We start from the raw sequence: 20,023 nt of genomic DNA on the forward strand, positions 1-20,023 counted from the left end.
GTAGCAATTATTGTCAATGTCATCTAAGTGTATCTTGATACAGGAATGAGTGACAGCTTGGTGATTCCACATTTTTTTCTCACTTAAATCTCACAATTATTGAAATAAATCATAATTTGAAAGTCCCATTTTCTCTACACAGATCACTTTCCTCCTTAAAGTTATACAGTGATAGGCTACCTAAATGGGGCCTGAAAAGCTTTTTGCTTAACCTGGCTCTGGTTGTATTGGCACCACCCGAGCAATGTCAGGATGCATTTCCTCTCAAGCAAGTGAAGGGGTCTGCCACTGTGCCACAATCTGCACCCGCTTCTCAGGCAGGCTAAACCCTTTGACACCACAGTTTTTAATTAAAATTACATTAGGAGTAATCAGCCAGAAGAGTTGGGGATGGAGGTCAGAGGGATGGAGGGAGGGGTGGGTGGGTGAGTGGAGGAAGGTGGTAGAGGGAGAGAGTCTCACCCTAAACCTGTGATCTCTGCTGCCAGGTCAGTGAGGATGCTGCTACTGCAGGCCTGGTCAGCTCAGACACTGAGCAGGTGATGATTTTCTGAGACTCTCTTCTACGGTTTTGCTTTATTTTGCTGTCATACGGTGTTGTCTATTGATGATGATTTATGCTTTGGTATTGTTTATTGATGATTTATTCTGTGTTTGGTGCTTGATGATTTTAACTGCTGTAAAGTGTCCTTGAGTGGCGTGAAAGGCGCTCTCTAAATAAAATGTATTATTATTATTATTATTATTATTATTATTATTATACTTGAAAAAAAAAATTAACATCATAGATAAACAAAGGGGATGGATTTCCTTCTGTAGTTATGCACAGCGATCTGCAAACTGACAAAGGGTTAATGTGTTGATATTAATGTGAGATAAAAGTTTGATAGCTTGCTAAAGTTTCTGTATTATGCTCCTATCCTGTTCTGACACGCTCCGCTTTGATTCTAACATACGTTTGTAAAATTAACTTGTTAAAATCGACTTTTTTTTCTTTTCTTTTTTTTAGAGACACATCTGGCTTTCTCACTGCATCTGTAAAAGACCAAATGTTAATGTGACTTCCTTCTTCCTAGAAACAGGAGAGGGCTGAAGAGAGAAGGGTACAAAGACTCCATTCGTTCTCACTTGAGGGGCTCTCACCAAGATAATTATAAGCTTTATGAAAGTACACAGCAGAAAGTGGAAGAAGCCCACCAAAAGAATGGATAGACAGGAGAAGAAAATTACTTTCCCCCTCTGCCTTCGCTTTATGCCCCCTTTAACAAGAGATGAGACGGCAATGGATGGAGGAGGCCTTCTTCAGGAGGCATCCTGGGGCTTTTGCAGCGAGGCAAGCGGGAATGAGGGGGAGCATTCAGCCCTTCTTGTGTTTCTTCCATTCATTAAGGCAGCAAACCTTTGACCGCTCTACAATGACCAGAGTTTTCGCTCATTACACGGTCCATCTTGATAAAAAAAAAGATGAAGAGGACAAAGATGAGGAAGACGAAGAGAACAGAAATGAAGACCGCGCCATTTGAATAGGAGTTTGGTATAGAATCCAATAGCACTAAACAACACCACAAGAGAACATCTTGTCTTTTGATCAAGTTTTTTCTCCATCTCTCTCTCTCTCTCTCTCTCTCCTTTCTGTCCTTTTTTTCTAGAATATGATCCTCTCTGGGTTTCTGTACCCACATTGCCAACACTGTGCCGAGTGTCTGAATGCGGTTAATTATCTAAAAGGAAAAGTTTGTACCTGTTGAAAAGCTATCCTTGGCTGCTTGGCTTGTTAATGCCAACAAAAAGCAGCCATAGCGGATGGTCAGAGGACACCACATGCTGCGGAGAGCCTTTCAGACATGTCCCTAATAAGAATGCAGTGGTGAGAGCTCCTCTGAATGCATGCAGGGGAGAGGAAGATAGCTAGCACAGAGAAAAGAAAAGGATGGGGAAAAAACATCTTTTACCTCTCCATCTATAATTACTCCAAATGAAGAATAGGCTGAAGAAATGGCCGGGGAGACTTTCCATTATGAAAGGAAAAAAACTATCAAGTAGTGAAGGCAAAGCACAAGATCGATACTTTTTTTAATGGATAAAAGAGAAGTTTTTATAACATCTCAGAGTTAACGATGTATGTGCATCAGTGTGTGTGTGTGTGTGTGTGTGTGTGTGTGTGTGTGTGTGTGTGTGTGTGTGTGTGTGTGGGGGTGTGCTTATGTGTGTGCTAAAGTAAAATCACATTTGTGGCTTAAATGTACAAAAGCGCTGTCAAGACTCCATCAAGTGAAGCATTATGTCCTCACTCAGTTGGTCATACAGTCAGTGTGTTTCAGTACCGTCATGTTAAAAACAAATCTGTGTTTTCTTCATGTGGAGTTCTTCAAAGTTCTTTCACAACATGCAGGTACTTTCTTCTCAGCCATGTTTCGTATCTCCAAAGAGAGGAGAGAGATGTTGCTTGTCCGTTGAACTGACAGTGACATGTGTTTGTGTGTGCGTGTGTGTGACGGTGTTTGTGTGAAGCTGTGTGTTTGTATGTGTGGCACACTGACCTGGGAGGAAGTGTCATCTTGTGCTGTAAATGGCCTGTAAATGTTTTCACACTTTCACAGGGAGAGTCGTGCGTGGTGAAGCTTTGGGAGAGGTCAAGCTTGGCCCACACTGTTCATCTTGTCATCAGGCCTTTCACACCTTAAAATAATAATACACCAACACTTGACACTCACTCTCTCTCTCACACACACACGCACAGCATGCACGGTGTTCAGAAATATGTTGAAATTTCAGAGAGACCCAAATAAAATAAATCTCCATAATCAAATTACATATTTTATCTACACTCTCTTTTTGTTATGAAAAATAAATGTACAAATGAAGAGTTCTTTTGCAAAAGCAGATAAGTGCCATTTTGAAAAAAATGAGCTGAGGCTTTGTAATTATTCTTTGCAAAGTGTTCTTTTCAATAAAACTTTATTTTTTTGAGATATGTCTGTTTTGTTACATCTCAAAGTCACTCAACTTTGGTTTAACTGATATCACCTTATGTAAATAAAAAATAAAAAATGAAGATTCTGGAATTTTTTAAAAACGGAGTTATCTGCTTTTGCAAATGAACTCTTCAAATATTTGTAAATAAGCTATACTGAAAGATTTTTTTTGAGCAAATTCAATACCAATTCATAATGAATATTATAACATCCAACCACAATCTTAGTGATGAATACACATTGAATTCAGCTCCTCTTGTTCCCTAAATTGCTCATCTTCTGCGCCACCAGCAGAATATGAATGGGCTGCTTTTGGGGTTTTATTTGTCAGTGATCCTCTCTGAGAAGGTGACTAGCACTGAAGGTTTGTGAGCAATTGACAGTGCTTTTATAGGATCAGTAAGTGTGTGTAAGTCTGTAATAAATTACACTAAAAATGGCGAAAAATACACTTTGCAAAGAATGATGCAAATCAGGACCCTATCTAAAAGCAGCATGTTTATTTAATATAGACTCCTTGATTCAACACAACACGCTGTGCAACTGTGTGTGTGTGTGTGTGTGTGTGTGTGTGTGTGTGTGTGTGTGTGTGTGTGTGTGTGTGTGTGTGTGTGCGCGTGCGTGCGTGCGTGCGTGCGTGCGTGCGTGCGTGTGTGTGAGACGGGTACATGAGTGGGGGTACGGAAGAACACAGGCCTCACACTGAGGATAGGTGCTAAAATATACAGTGAGAAAAACTCAGTGAGAATTTGACAGCTGAGCAACAGAGAGGAATGGGGTGGGCATGTGTTCTGTACAATAAGAATCTATTTTTGCTGTCTGTATTGTGGTATATGTTTTCATGAGGTATGCCCTGAAATAAACAAAACTTTATTATAAAATGTTATTTTACATTTTTCCTGAGGCTTTTTTTTTTTTGCCCTGACAGCACTGTGGAGACTAAGAGCACTGTTTTGATCTTTGAGTCCTTTTCCTATTTTGTTCTACCGGGTGTAGACCCACAGTAATCCTTCGTACACTGCATGAGGAAAAGATGTGCACCATTTCTTTCTGTTTTTCTGTCATGATTTACAGTGAATAAAAAAATTCACATTTGTCCTGCTTAACTCCTGGGGCACACCTTAAGCAAATGTATGAATACACAAACACATACACATACTACACATACACATACACATACACATACACATACACATACGTACTGTGTACACACAGCCTACATACAGACGCACAGGGAGCAAGGAAGCAGCCTCTCAATTATCAACCTCTCCTCACTGCTCTCAACACCTCATGTTTCTCTGTTAATGACTGGATTAAAGCTCTGATCAAGATGCACTTAACCCATAAACAGCAGTTCCTATTCACATACCATCAAAAAGCCAATTAAAGCAAGTCAGGACTTCAATTAAGTCTGACAAAGGCCCGACTGTAGCAGGGGTTCTGTGGGTGAGGGGGGCAGCAGGGAGAGTGTCACATCGGCTTCTTTTAAGAGCCAAAATTTGGGTCAGAACATAAAAGTATCTAATTCTGGGGTGATAATACTTTACCTCAGTTGAGGGGAAGAGTGCTAATGCTTTTTTTTGGATGAAGAGGGCTGATTTAAGGGGCTAGCACAAGAATAAAAGCACAACATGGGTGAGTGTACACTGTAAAACGGCTATGGTTATTGAAGGAGTTTTCTGTAAAATCTCCTGTAATCTAGCATGTCCATTTTATCAACAGTTTACGTAGGCTTTATGTGCCATCAGATTGTTTGTTGTTTGGGGAGCACTGAATGGATTTTGGTTGAATGATAACTTTTTAACTTGGTTGTTCTGTCGTTTTTAACAAGACACTGATGAGTTTGTCCTCTGAAACATGACAAAATCCTACATTTGAATTTGGCAAGAAAAAAAATTAACAGGGTAAACATGAATCAAGGAAAATGCAAAACATCTAGAAATCATCCAGATATAATTAAGTCTGCTAACCTGCTTAGTTTTGATGTTTTGTTGTGGTAAAGAAGAGATTCTGTCACAGAGACAGTTACCAATTCAGAGGGGCATTTCTACTTTCAAACTTCTAAACAAAGCCGATTAATTAACTCTCAGGCTTATACCTCTGAACCATAAAGAGCTTACAAATTACCTTGGGGGAAGTGATTACAACCATGGAAAACAATAAATCAATCAACGAATCTAATGAAGCCTGCGTGCCGTCGCTGGCATTTCACTCTTATTCATAGTCATCTGTGGAATAACAATGGGAAAGACGGGATCGCAGTTAAATTGTTAATCATAATGTGATACCACAGTCAGCATATTCACCGTATGAGAAAAAACATGCTCGGGGTCCTATCTGCTTGGAGAGAGGACATAATGCAGAAAATATTCTTTCCACCCCACTGGACAAAGGGATATTCTTCAAAACAACATAAAGAATGTATTTGTTCTTTGAGAGAATCGCTACATTAGAGTTATTTATATACTTTGATTTTGATTATTGAAATGAAACTTATAGCATCATTGAGGTAGGATGGATGAGCTACTATATATTATGACAGTCACTCCCATAGTTCATATCAGCCTCATGTGGATGTAACATGGATAACAAATTACTAGCATATTGACCTTGTTGTCATTTCGCTGTAAATTCTGCATTTTATAATTTACTACCTTTTCAGTATCTTCAGAAACTAACCAACTCCAGTTGCTTCCTGTTTACACCAGTAGTAGCTTTAGGTGTAGGAGTACGGATGGAAATTATATGTGATACAAAGATAACAGTTATCAGGACATGGAATTCGGTGATTAGTATAGTGGCTTTCATTGGGGGCTGGCCAATAGAGGGTGCTAGGGTGCCCTACCACTCCCCACATTACCTTGAAAAACACTATATATACTGTATATATATATATTTTTTTTTTTTTGATGAGCAAGATGAATATCATATAGGCCTAGTTAATATAAAAAATAATTAATAAAATGTAGTTTTTGTTGTCTGAAGGTGATGACTGGTCACCTGTTTCCTCCCTGGAGCGCAACAATCTTTGCCCATAGACTCTCAATGGCCGCGTTTCCCAGATTCGTTAAAAGAAGCTCTTAGCGCTAAGAGCTTCTTAGGAACGCTCTTAGAAATAGGAACAAGAATAGCCCAAATATGAGGAATAACAAGTGCTTTACACATCAGGTTAGGGTCTGTATAAAAAAAGTGACTTAGGTCAAAGGTCAGTAAAACCTCTGTGTAGTGTGTAGAATAACATATGATTTCTGGTTGAACGTTGCTCATCCTGACCACTTACCGATGTAAATGAGGGAAATGTGTGTGTTGTGACTAGTTTTTAAGAATTAACACCTGCACATGTTGAAAGCTTTTTGAGTTCATATCAATACTTGTTGAGTGTTGTTTGACCTCAGTGTCATCACTTTCTTCTATCTGAGGACTTTTAGCAACTTCGTTGGAGGCAACAGCTCCTGACTGTGACCTGAAATCAAATTGTGACTGCTTTTTGGGGGGCTGCTGACACTGGCAGATTGGTGGGCAGGAATTCTTAACAGTACAGATTGGGTGATAACGAGGAAGTGCTCTAAACAGGCCTTAATTGGCTTTGGCCTCAAACTTCTACAACTTCTCGTCAGATAAGTGATTTTGGGAGTCATGGCTCTTGGCTGAGGAAAGCCTCTGAGAACATACAGCTCTTGTGTGAAGCTGTGATTGAGGTGAGCTGACAGGGGTAGGCTCAGAGATTGATTAGATCATCAGTGAAATAGTATGCTCTCTTCTGGCAAATAGGGGGTAAGAAATTAGAAATAAGAGCTGTTTTTCTACTTGAGCACATACAGCTGTGCTTTACCTTTGTTGAATGGAACACAATAGTTTTTAATTTGACACCACTTGTGACTCAAAGAGTAAACTGGCCAGGGTGATTCCTGATTTTCATAAATTTGAGAATGCACAACCAAAAAAAAAAGAAGAAGAAGAAGCTGTCACTCACAATGTATTTTGTTGGTGTTTTTTTGTAAGTGTTATTTTATGTCTGCAACATGGTAGTAGTATCATGCTGCTTTCTCAGCCAGATCGTTCCTGCAGAGGAGAGGACGTCCATAATCTTAATTGGACTAACTGGTTAATAAAGGCTAAATAAATAGGACTTGATCTGCCTCTTCTATTTGTAAAGAGATATTCAGAGAGATAGCCTTCCAGTATAAAGTCATGCAAACAGGATCTCATTAGCAAATGCAAATGAGAAAACACCAAATCTTCGCAGAGAGGCAGAAGTGTATCTCCATGGGATAGCTGGAACATGACAGCTCACCAACCGCCCCCACGCTGAGCACCAAATGTGATGGTCCGCTCCTGCTGCTACTCTTAACAGGATGTAGGACCAAACCATAAATGTAAGCGTAGGGGGGAGATTATGGAAGAGTGTCACTAGAGGCCTTTATTGTTTAAGATTTGAAGCCCTGCTGTAAAACGTCTCAGTGGTGAATATTAGTTCTTGAAATAAGTATCCCTATATTTGTTATTTATTATAGAGGTGTCATACAAACATAATAGTTATGTCAGTCATTTATGAAGGTGGTCTAATGATATGTCCATTACTGTTTTACCTTTTACTGCATATTGATTTTCGACAATTTCATTTGGGTAAGGGTTAGGGTAAGGGTTGTGAATTTCCCCGTCGTGGGATGAATAAAGGCATACTTTACTTTAGACTACAAATGTCAGAGTAGTGGCATTACTTCCTTTTTGTAAAAGGAAGTAGGGGAATAACATATTTCTGGATTTGTATGTGACCTGTGAAAGAAGCCGATCAGTATCGCTAGCTGAGATCACATTCAATTAAAGTGATAATTAATTAGGTATGTACTGTATGTCTGTAAGTTGATAAGGGGGTATTTCCCAGGAAGTGAGAAAGGCAAACCTTCAGGGCCAATCACAACCATCCCCTGAGAGCGTGTCTGTCGTGACATCACAAGCTGTGGCGGCCAGAGTTCCTGGCATGGCTTCAGACCAACAGACCTTCTGCTACCGGCAGGGTGGCAGTGGCCTAGGGCAGGCGGTGACGGCCAGGTCACCAGCTTTTTCCTGCCTGGCATGAGCTCTGCAGGAGAGGTGACCGGCAGGATGGCAAGATGTCAGAAACAGCCCTTTAGATGTGTCAAAAAGGAGGCACAGCTAGGGGAAGCTGCTCATCGAGTGTGACAGGGAGAGGAGTGAGGCCAGTCAGAGAGGCTGCCAAATAAACAGCATTATGTAGCCTATATACATTAAAGGTATAGTTTGAGAAAAGAGAAAAGCTCATTTGAGTCTGTAAGAGCAGAAAGAAAAGTTGAACAAGCTAAATGCTGACAGGTAGGTTACATTTTAAAGATGTTTTCATCAAATCCAAAAACGCAGCTTTGGCCACTAATCTTTGTGGATTTCCCTCAAATTTACCTCATTGACATTTTTTCTAAATCGTGATCATCACTATGTGAACCGGGGGTTTCAAATTTCCATTTTACACTTGTGTTAGTTCTCTTTTTGGCTGTGACTGGCTCCACACTTATGATGTCACAAAATCATACTCATACATACATAAACGTGCTGAACTGAGATTTAAGGTGGGCACAAACCCCCCACCCCCAACCACCACCCACACACTCCACACATCTTTAGCAGATACTAAATGTGAGAATAGCCTCAAACGCTGCACGTTCGTCATTCTGCACAATGAAGGACTATAGCAATATGCAAAATGCACATCACATCACTGTGCACTGCTTGCCCCTGCACTACGGGGACAGATGAATGCTTATAAAGAAACTGCAAGTGAAACTTCTCAAGACACAAAACATTCACACCTCTGTGACCATATTTGTTGCAGAGAATGAGGGTCAGAGAGACTTTAATTTCCTTGAATTGAGAGTGATATCTAACAATAAATACATCTAAATACACATAGATATATACAGTATATGTAGTATATCTTAGTATACATACAGCAAAGGGGGAGCAGTAAAGCAGAGAAAAATGATGTTCAGAGTAAATTTAGGACAAAGTAAACTACCATGCACTGCTGTGATCTGTGAATTCTTACTCTATATTCATGACTTCCTCCAATAATCAAACAACTCAATTAGTTCATCAGTGCAGTCAGCAGAAGTGTATTAGCTTTAGACTGTTTGCTGGTCAAATAGTTTACCCAAATAGTTGATTTGTCTTGTTTGATGTGTTTATTTCAGGGGTGACGACCTGCTTCACTAATCCTCTTACTGTCTTTATCATGTAAACTTTTCTCTAAGTGAGCAGTATAGCTGCAGCTGAGCATCGTCTGGTCTTGAGAGGGGAGCGGGTCTGTAAACTGTTAAAAGGTGTGCCATTAACACAGTGAAGGAGTAGTTTAAAGTCTGAAAGTCTTAAAGTCTTCCTTTGAACTGTACCAGGGAGGAAACAGTCTGATATGGGCCCCTTTAAGAGCTAAATTTATCTATGAATTCTTTGCATGTCTGAAGCCTATGTTCCTGCAACAAATTGGCAGCTTTTGTCACCAGCATTGTGCAGTGCATGTGTGAGAGGGTTTGGATGTTGACATTCTTAAATGTATCTTTCAAATAAAACATCCTTCGTGTCTCTGTTTCAGTGTCTCTGAAGATAAACATCTTTTTCTTGATATAAAAGTCACTTTTAATCATCTAACCCTCTCATCACAATAAATAATCACTTTGCTCCCCACTCTTTAACCCCAGCACGTAAATGTGGAATCATATTGCTTGTATATCTGTGCTTCTTTTCACAGCTCCAGACTGTGACGGGTTTCGGTCATGAAGCACCTATTGTAGTAACACTAAAAACAAAATTTTAAAAATGTAGGCTATAATGTTTGATGTCTTTCTCATTCAGTCTGTGAGACACCGTGAGCTTTAAAGCTTGTATGTCTCAGTCACCATCACAATTTGCATGATGCAACATGTTATTGTATAGGTAAAATATCACAGTGGCAGAAGCATGAAATTAGGGCTCTCCTTGAACTTTAAATCAGCAGTTTTCAAATTGTTGGATTTATACTTATGTATAGAGTTGATTTAATCAGAGTAGTAGGCTATAAACTTTTTTTTTTCCTTCCCCAAAAAATCCAGATCAGCACCTCCTTAGGTATTTTTTTTCTCTTTGTGTTGAAATGGTTTCATGGCTTCTTCAACAAGGAGTCTTTATAGATTAAGGCCACCATAAACATGCGGACAAGCTCCGAGCCCTGATGAGAGAGCGTTATTCTGGTGATGTATTTGTGAGGATGATAAGATGGAAAACATTCACGAATGGATTGGGAAGCAGCAGCAGCGGCAGCGGCCCCTGGCCGTGATGCTGAGGATCCCCTGCCCCTCCCTTGCTGAGAGGAGAATCTGATAATAGGCTGCTATCTGTGCGTCATGGCCACAAGGAGAGCGCGGCACTGAAAACGGGATTGTGCCTCTACACTCTGATAAGTCCGCCTCTACATGGCTCAGGTTTTTATCTTCTGCTCCCTCCTCGACCCCAAACTCAACATGATGTCATGTGTTGGTATGGGCTCAGCTTCGCAGCTTGTTACAGTGCCTGAGTGATTTTTCATTTAGTTAGAATCATTTTTGGTGTGTCTTGAACTTGTTTTGCAAACGGGACCAGGAGGAAGTATCACTTGGTGAGTTTATGCGTTTTTGTATGTTTTGTTTTGTGACATTCTCTTATTAAACATTATTACTAGTGTAACAAATGGTAAATTAACAGATTATTTGCCCCAAAATACAACTCACAGTAGAATTAATTACATTGGAGTAATTTACAATGAATTAACCTGAAATGACTGCTTTATTTACACAGATATAGGTTTGATTTTTTGCGTTGTTGTTTTCATTTGTCACATTGGTCTGTCTGATCCAAGAAACATCACCGGTCTCTTCAAACGGAAAAATAATTGGCGTTTTCCCCTTTTCACGTCTGGTGTCCCGGTGGGACACAGAATCGCATCAGGTCTATGAATGAATGCAGATTCATTAACTCTGAATAATGATATAGGATAAACAACATCACGTCTCTTCCTAAGAAAGTAACATATGCATCTCCATATTCTCACATTTTGGGTGTTGTAATTGAAATAGAAATTGTATTAGGCTATATTCATAAAAATGGCTCATGCATGACAAGCAGATATTTTTGTTATAACATTATGAAAGGTAAAATAAAATAAAATAAAAAAGTGGGGGAAAAAATACAATAAGCAATTTGATTTTAAAGAGGCATTTGCTCAAGGTTTCATGAACTCTCAAAATATAGGCTACCACAAATTTCTAGAGCCGGGGGCGAACTTTCATTTCTCACTTCAAAACAGCCCCAAAAATCTGTGCTTCAAGATTGTCAGCTGATTTACAAGAAACTGCCTCTCACCTAGAGGCAAAGCCAATATCATCAACATAAAACTAAGCTTTTATTTTATTTTTGAAAGTTGACCAGGTACCTGGTTTTGTTTGCAGTATACTGACCTGAATCTATAGTCTCACATGCGATTTCAACTGTAAAAATAATTACAGTGCCTTACACTGAATTTAATCTCTATAATAAATCTAATAATTATAATGTAGAAAATTATAAACAATATATAACAACACCAAGAACCCCCTGTGCCAAAGATGATTTGTTTTTAAGTGACCGGAATTGAACATTTCAAGTTTGCTAGACCCCACAACCACAGTCTGATCCGCCCACAGAGATATGACGGTCACTTTCCACAAAAACATCTCAAGCAGTGCGTTGGTAGTGTCTTGTAGGTGCACTTTTCCAGCTTGGCACTTTTGCATCAGGCCTTTGAAATGCGAGTTACTCAGGAAACCAACTTGCCCTGATGTGTCAGCCATCAGCACTAAATAGGCTGTCCTTAACTTCACTCCGTATCTGTCTCAGGGACTGCAGTGGGTGCGTCAAGACAAAGCGCCAGACATCTGAAATACAAATAGTTTCGGTGACTCCTGAGGGGGGAAGAAGAGATTGTTGTCGGCTCAACGAAAGCCATAATCGTCTGAGTGAAGGGTGAGTGAAGGCAAGCAGCCATGCTCGGAGGTGAGGGAGACAGCAGCCCCTTCTCCTCTACCAAGGAAACAGCGGATGAGAGGCGCAAGTCTCCAGCTCTGGATGGAGATGACCCGGCTGCACGCAGCAGGTATCCGGAGCACGGCATGGGTGCCGACCGCTACTACATCTCTCCAACAGTCTCCAAACAAAGTCCCGAGGCAGCGAACCCCTGCTCTTTCATCCCATATACCCCCAGTGGGGCGGTTTACACCGCGCCCGGCGCTGCTAGGTACCCCTCATCTCTCCACCTGGGCTCCGTATTGCCTCCCGCAGGGTTTTCCCCATCCGCAGCCGGCCGCAGTCACTTCAGCACGGCTTACCAGCTCGGACAGAGCCCCGGCTGCATCTACCCGCCCTACACCGGCTCAGGTTCCGCTCTCAGCAACATGAATCTGCCAGGCACCGGTGCAGGGATGAGGGCCCAGGTCTACCTCTGCAACCGGCCGCTGTGGCTCAAGTTCCACCGGCACCAGACCGAGATGATCATCACCAAGCAGGGCAGGTGAGAGGACAGGAGAAGTCTGCAACAATACAAGTGAAACTTTATGATTCTTATTTTGCCCACCTGTTAAATTTACTCTGCTTTATGTTTGCAGACGGATGTTCCCATTCCTTAGTTTTAACATAGCTGGTCTCAGCCTGACATCGCACTACAACGTGTTTGTGGAGGTGGTGCTGGCGGATCCGAACCACTGGAGGTTTCAGGGTGGAAAGTGGGTTACCTGCGGAAAGGCAGACAACAGCAGCCAAGGTACGGAAGCAGATCGATATTTGGCATCATGACATTTCCTTTAGCCCAGTATTGATTTTTAGAAATTGAGTTATTTACCTCTATGTACAAAAAACTTACACGGGGAAATTGTAACATTATCTAATTAGCACATTTTCTATTTGCAAAAATAATTAAGCAGGCCTGTTAGAAAAAACACAAGGCGACAGGCCTATAGGTTATAGCCATATGTGCATTCTTGAATGGCTCTTTACTTGAGGTTGTCTGCTGTGAGTTTGTTTGAAAATGAATTTCTTTATTTCAGGGAACAAAGTCTATATCCATCCAGAGTCTCCAAACACAGGGGCCCACTGGATGAGACAAGAGATCTCCTTCAGCAAACTGAAACTCACCAACAACAAAGGAACCAGTCACAACACTTCACAGGTAAAGGCATAATAAATAGCTAAGGCTCACACATTTAAATTGTATGAATTAAAAATATCAAAATATTTTTCGTTAAACTGTGATTAATTGCTCGTTTATAAGTAGTAGCCTATTAACGATATGCAGTTAACATTCATCCAGACCTTTTATTGCAGCTGAAGGCCATTTTTTTTAGCTTTTATATGTGGACTTCCGTATGAACTCTCGCGGAGGATATCATTTTGTTGTCCTCAGTTGTTGTGCAATCGAATGCATTAACACGTTGATGAAATAAAATAAAATAAAATAAAATAAACACATGAAATACAATTATATTCGTATAGGCTATGCAGTGATAATTTGTTGTGAGTGGCGGAGTGGTGAAACACCACCTTCAATAGCTACAAATTAATTTAATTACTTATTTTAACAGCTGCCGAATGATTTCTATATGTATATATATATATATATATTTTAATCGTGTGTGCAGATGATTGTCCTGCAGTCGCTGCATAAGTACCAGCCCAGGCTGCACATCGTGGAGGCGACGGAGGACGGGGTGGAGGACATTAACAATGACGTTAAGACACAGAGCTTCACTTTTCCAGAAACCCAGTTTATTGCAGTCACTGCCTACCAGAACACCGATGTAAGCATGAAAACAGACTAATGCATATTATTTTTTATTTTATTTTTAGTCAAAATTGCTTATAAAATGACATGCCTTGACCTATTTGTGATTTTGTTGTTGTTGTTGTTGCTCTCTGCTATTTCCTGTAACTGCATGGTTTTCTTCACTTGCACTCTCTTTCTGTCTCCACATAACATGTTACTTATAGGCTCCTTTTCCATTTTGTTTTCTTTCAGATTACACAGCTGAAAATTGATCATAACCCTTTTGCCAAAGGATTCAGAGATAATTATGATTCGTGAGTATTTTACTTCAGTGTCATGCACTTCTCATGATTTATTAATTTAATATCAATATCACATGAACATTTATCAATAATCTGTGTTATTGTATTTCTATTAAAAATGGAACAACTTTAAATCTATTTTAAATACAGCGAGTGCGCCAACTCTTTTTGAAAGAAATGTTCACAGGATTTTTTTTTTTCACACATCGACCTTTCATGTCCTAAATTAAATATGTGTGTTTCTTTTAGGATGTACACAGCACCAGACAATGACCGCCTCACCCCATCTCCAACCGACTCTCCACGTGCCCACCAGATTGTCCCCGGTGCCCGCTACACCATGCAGCCCCTGTTCCAGGACCAATTTGTCAACAACCCACCACAGAATCGTTTCTACAACAGTGAGAGAGCCGTACCACAGACTACCAGTCTCCTCTCGCCTCAGACTGAAGACGGAGCTTCGCAGAGGTGGTTTGTCACCTCCATGCAGCAAGGAGGAAACAGTAGCACTGGCAATAAGCTAGATCTGACACCTTATGATGGTGAATACTCAAGCTCATTGCTTCCTTATGGTATCAAATCCCTGTCCATGCAAACATCGCATGCTCTCAGCTACTACCCAGACTCTCCTTTCACCACCATGGCTGCAGGGTGGGGATCCAGAGCAGCATACCAGAGAAAGATGACTCCGAGTCTGCCTTGGTCTCCTAGACCCAGTCCCACTGCTGGTTTCACAGAGGACTCGGACAAAGTGAAGCCACAGATAGACGAGGAGCTGAATGGCAGTGGAGGCCTGATCTCCTCGTGGACAGAAACACATGCATCAGCTCTTGCCCTTGACAAGGCTGATTCTTATTCCGCAGCCTGCAAGCGAAGGCGTTTGTCCCTTAATGGCCCGAGCACTGAGGATACACCCACTGAGATCAAATGTGAGGACTTGGCCTCAGCTGCCACCAACAATAGCTCCTATAGCAAAGAAACCCCCTCATCCAAAGGCATGGCAGCTTACTATTCCTTTTACACAAACCCTTGAATGATTTGTCTCAGAAAGACGTGGCCTCATGTTGTGATTTTGGTTGTTAAGAATCTGCCATCACAATTATTATATTGCTTTTTTTGGTTTGTGTGCACCCAGCATTTGTCTTGGTGTTTCTCCTCTGCGGTGATACAGGAAGTATCAAGGACACATTAAAATAATTGCATTAAAGGTCATGAGATGTGTGGCGCAGTAAGCATTGCCAAATTGAGACAAAGGCTTATTTTGTCTCTCAAAAGTCTGTTTTCCTTGACTATATATTATTTTTTGAAGTCCACATTCATATAACTATGTATTTGCAATTCTGAAAGTGCCAAAGTTTAAGTTGCCCCATTTTTAAGAACAGTGTTATGTATGTTTTATTTTTGCATACAGTACTGTATCTGGCTTTACACTGGGATTATGTGTTTACAGATTATTTATTGAAGGCCAGTTGATATGAAATTTGTGCACTCTTAAATGTGAGAACAATATGCTGTATATAAGTTCATTGCAATGTTCAGATATTTGATAATAAAAGCCATATGTGTTGTTTTGAGTAGCCTATGTGTAATTTCAAGTGAACTCTTTTTTGCCCTATTTTGACACACTGTGAGCTTTAAATATTATGGACTATTGTGACCATTTAATATTAAACAGAATGCACCACTTAAGGTCTGTCTGTAATCATTAACAATAGGCTAAGCTCTATGATGCATTTATAAATTGTGACTGATTCACTGAACCTAAAATATACACTTGCACGGTTAAGGACAAGCCACTTAAATTGACTGTCTCACCTTTATATAGACCTCATTGATTTTAATTTATTTATTTTTCTTGATGAATAAAAAATAGGCTATTAGGGCACAAAACAAATCACATTAGAGTCAATTACTGAAAGCACATAGAGCACAACTTCATGTTGTCATACTTGCAGATCTATGAGGCATATTCGTTTGTGTGGACTATGTCGCACTCTAGTGGTATTTTATTGTACTTACAGCTATTACAAGCTAATCACGACAGCTGCCTGTTGAGTTGGGATGGAAACTGGGCGCCACTGACATAACAATGACTTCTCCTAACGACCAACACCAACAGCAGAAAAAGTGAATGTTTTTTTTTATTTTTTTTTTTTATCATTATTTATCCCAGTCCTTCTATATTCATGGAAACCTACCTGACAGGTTTATAGCCTACTATTTGACTATTACTGTAATAGCATACTGCATGTATTTTTTTTCGCCAAATAACACCACAAATATAGCTATGATGCTGAGCAAAGAACAAATAGGAAAACTCCAAGGACCTATTAGCCTACTGAAAAATAAATCATACACTTAGATGTTAGTGCATGGCAAGTGCAGCAAAGTAGGTAGCTAAGTTAGGATAGCACATAACTTTATCAGTTACATTTAACTTAATCGAGATCAATGGAGATTGAAGAGCCATTAGCCGTTAATCGCCGTTGAGAGTTTGAAAAAAAGAAAAAATAATCGAAAAGAAGCGTCTCCCTCTGCCTGTTTTGAGGGTTTGTGTTGAAACCTGGCAACCACCAGACTAGCAGCAGCAGCCAGCAGCAGAGAGAGTCAACGGAGAGTTGACAGGAACAACATCACTGCTCTGAGTCTGAGCGCACACATTATTTATAGGGAAGCGTTGCCTCACTCAGTCAGTAAGAAAAAACAACCCAGTTTTCTTGAGCTAGCGACTGACAGTTTAATCCACGAGGCTAGGTCTTACAACTGCGAGATGTATCGTCTGTGTAAGTGGAAATACTTGTTACTCATTGTTTACGGAGAGTTTCTGAACTGTGCTAGCTAAGTTGGCTAGGAGCACGGTTAGCCTGTGCTAACTGACCCGCTAGCCAGCGTATGCACTGACGTTAGCCAACGCAAATGCTAGCGTCATGATGTTTTGTTTGTTTGTTTGTTTTGAATAACATACAGCGCAAGATTGTGTATTATGCTTGACACTAGGCCTTTCAGCAAAAATGGACCGGTTTTTGCAGCTAACGATATGTAAGGTCAGATAGCAGGCAAAATATGTTACTAACCAGAAATGTAGCAAAGCGTCACCGCGGACTCTTCATAAAAGACAACACAACAACACAGTACAGCTATCAGCTTGAGCTAACTAGCGGAAAATGATAAACACCACCAGTGCACGGGGGAAAGGCCTGCATGAAGGAGTTTTAGTGGCAAGTCAAGTGGCAAGCTACGCTGACAAACTGTCACATTTCTGTGTTTTATAACGCAGCTGTTACTGTTAGAGAACAATGAGTCGGATGTCGTTGGCTTACGCTGATGGGGGAGCGTTGTTAACTATTGTCAGGTAGGTTAATTAGTTATGTATTTGGACGGTAACCTTATCGAGGAGTATATATTACCAGGTTATGCAACTTTATTCACAGATAAGGTGTTTACAAGTGTTCACCAAGGTGGGACACATTTGTCTGTTGCTTATGGGAGTGTTTATCTGTCCTCACGTGGCACAAGCTTGACACACATCTACTGATACAAGGCAAGGTAAACTGTGTCATCTGCTTCTTTGTTGACATAACGGAGAGACTTTTGGACGTGGTAAGCTATTTAAATATATGGGTTATATTCTATAATATGTCAAGTATTTGCAATGCTTATGTATGTATTAGTATTTGGTTGACAGAATAAGGAGCAAATAACAAATAATAAGTGCATAGTGATCAATTATAAGACTGCTCCAGAGAATGTGGAGGAGACAAAGTCCTGTCCCACTTTGATCCTGCCCCCTTTCTCCTTACCTCCATTCTGGTAAGGCTGTGTCTATTTGTGGCTTAACCATGTGAGCACCTCATAGATGTAAACATACCTATTGCGTTTGTACAGTTAAATGACTAACAACAGGGTGTTTTATTGTCCAAATGTAACGATGTGTGTAAATGCATTGTTTTTAAATGTTACATAATGACAATTTTCCCAAATGATAGTGAATAATACTTTTTCATGGAAAATGCCTCAGTGAGAAATACCTGGAATTAACTCAGTCTTATACTGTATGTGACAGGCATCTACAGTTTCTTATGTAGTGTCAGATTACTGTTATTATGTCAAGATTAGAGTCAGACACTTTCATCCACACTGGACTCTATATCCAAAGATTGTGGAAAAGGTCAGCTGTCCTTTATGTGAAATGTTAGAATTTGCTTACCATCTCCTCTCTCTTTCTTGCAATCCTATGGAGAGCTGGGCATAGTATTTGGGGGCATTTTTCCTTTTCTTATGCACACAATTTGCCTACATCAAGGCAAAATTCCTTATGAATAAGGATTTGCATAGTGATGATGATAGTTCAGTATGAATGAATGAAGAAGTGCATATTCTGCTGTAGGAGACAATGCTGTCTTCTGTGTATTTTTGCTGTAGCTCCCACAAAAATACAAAAAAGCATCACACTGACCAAACAGTCATGGCCATATGGTGCTCTGGTGGAAGCGAAATGCTGACTCGCTGCATGTCGTTGCGGTGTTGAGGATCTCTTGCTTCACAATGACTCTTGGCCTCAGTAGGATGGGCAGGATTGGCACAGAGAGGCGGAAGCACCTGGTGATGCCAGAGGAAGTCTTGTCCCTCTCTCTGTGTGAGCTTTGTTGGCATTATGGTTGGTAATACGAAACAAAAAATAAAAAGACAAATGCAGGGAGGTAGTTTAGAGTGCTGTGGTGATGCTGACACAGGGGCTTGTGGCAGAGCAGCCTGAGAGACCTTGGAGATGCATCTCTCATTCTTATGATACAGAGGGAGAGGAAGTAATTAAAACTCTTTAGACGCAGAGCTGCTTTTCCCTTAACAGTGATAAAAATACTGACTTGCTACACTGGAGATTTTTAGTGACAGACGGTGTCAGTGACTATTTTTCTGCTTAGCAAGGCCTTGTTGGACCGAGGCAAAGCCAGAAAGGAATTTAACCCCTTTTCCTTCTTTTCTGTAGGACCCTCACGATGCTGGTCAGTAGGATTTGAGCAGGTTGAAGACGACTTAAGAGGCTGCTTCGTCAGTCAGAGCGTGAATCCGCGGTAGGAGAAGAAATGGGGAACACAGCGACCAAGTTCCGCAAGGCTATCATCAATGGGGATGAGGTGCTGGCTTGCCAACTCTACGAGAGCAACCCGCAGTTCAAGGAGGCACTGGATCCCAACTCTACATACGGAGAGTCCTACCAGCACAACACTCCACTGCACTATGCTTCCCGGCACGCCATGGCACGCCTACTCAGGTCAGGATGTGGCCTGGACAAAATCAGACAAACAAACAAGCACACATAATGCACACATTTGGAGTCACATATTTCTGTACTGGATTCTGTCAGTGAGAAAAAACTGCATATCTAAAGGTTGATAGATGAAGGACCAATTTGTTGTAGTTTAGGTTGTTGCTATGATACAGATATTTTTCATGAATTAATGTATTAACTTTATTACTTATGTGAGTTTGTTTAGATATCAAATGTCATTTGAGCACTTCTCTTAATTTTTTTGGACCATGTTTATCAAATGGTCCCATCTACTGCTGTATTCCTGCATCGTAAGAGAATATCTTTCATGTTCCATCTCTATATAACTCTGTCCCATCTGTCTCTCCACATAGCCATCTGTTAGCAACTCTCAGGAATGCAACATGCTGGGGTGGAATAGGATGGGACTCCAAGAGCTTCCTATCCGACAACCTAACAATCTTTCCTGTGTTTGTCTTTTCTCAGGCCCAGTCCTTTCTTTGCTAATATGATCCTTGCTCACTTTTGCATTCATACATGAAACGCTAGGTGGATATTTGCAAAATGACAGAGCAAGTAACTTCAAAGTCCAGTAAACGTAAATCAGTGTCTGGACAGATGGATTAATTTGATTCTGATAGTTGTGGTTTCAACATAAAGC

General features: G+C 40.5%; 2 protein-coding genes across 2 annotated transcripts in view; both read left to right on the top strand.

Annotated features, from left to right (window-relative positions):
- Positions 1-10,516: 10,516 nt before the first annotated feature.
- Positions 10,517-15,126, top strand: eomesb (eomesodermin homolog b; the record flags this gene model as incomplete). Its single annotated transcript, XM_083990548.1, has 7 exons — positions 10,517-10,617; positions 11,874-12,543; positions 12,638-12,792; positions 13,076-13,197; positions 13,667-13,825; positions 14,044-14,105; positions 14,343-15,126. The coding sequence occupies exons 2-7, from the start codon at positions 12,020-12,022 to the stop codon at positions 15,124-15,126; spliced, it is 1,806 nt and encodes a 601-aa protein (XP_083846674.1). The 5' UTR covers positions 10,517-10,617; positions 11,874-12,019.
- Positions 15,127-16,664: 1,538 nt separating this feature from the next.
- LOC310999468 (ankyrin repeat and IBR domain-containing protein 1-like) overlaps positions 16,665-20,023 on the top strand; it is a 33,048-nt gene continuing 29,689 nt past the window's right edge. Inside the window, exons 1-2 of the mRNA XM_083989904.1 lie at positions 16,665-16,876; positions 19,081-19,365. Of these exons, the coding sequence (XP_083846030.1) occupies positions 19,178-19,365 (188 nt within the window). The 5' untranslated portion in view covers positions 16,665-16,876; positions 19,081-19,177. The remainder of the gene's footprint in view (positions 16,877-19,080; positions 19,366-20,023) is intronic.

The sequence above is a fragment of the Trachurus trachurus genome (genome assembly GCF_905171665.1).
Source record: "Trachurus trachurus genome assembly, chromosome: 16".
Classification (NCBI taxonomy): domain Eukaryota; kingdom Metazoa; phylum Chordata; class Actinopteri; order Carangiformes; family Carangidae; genus Trachurus; species Trachurus trachurus.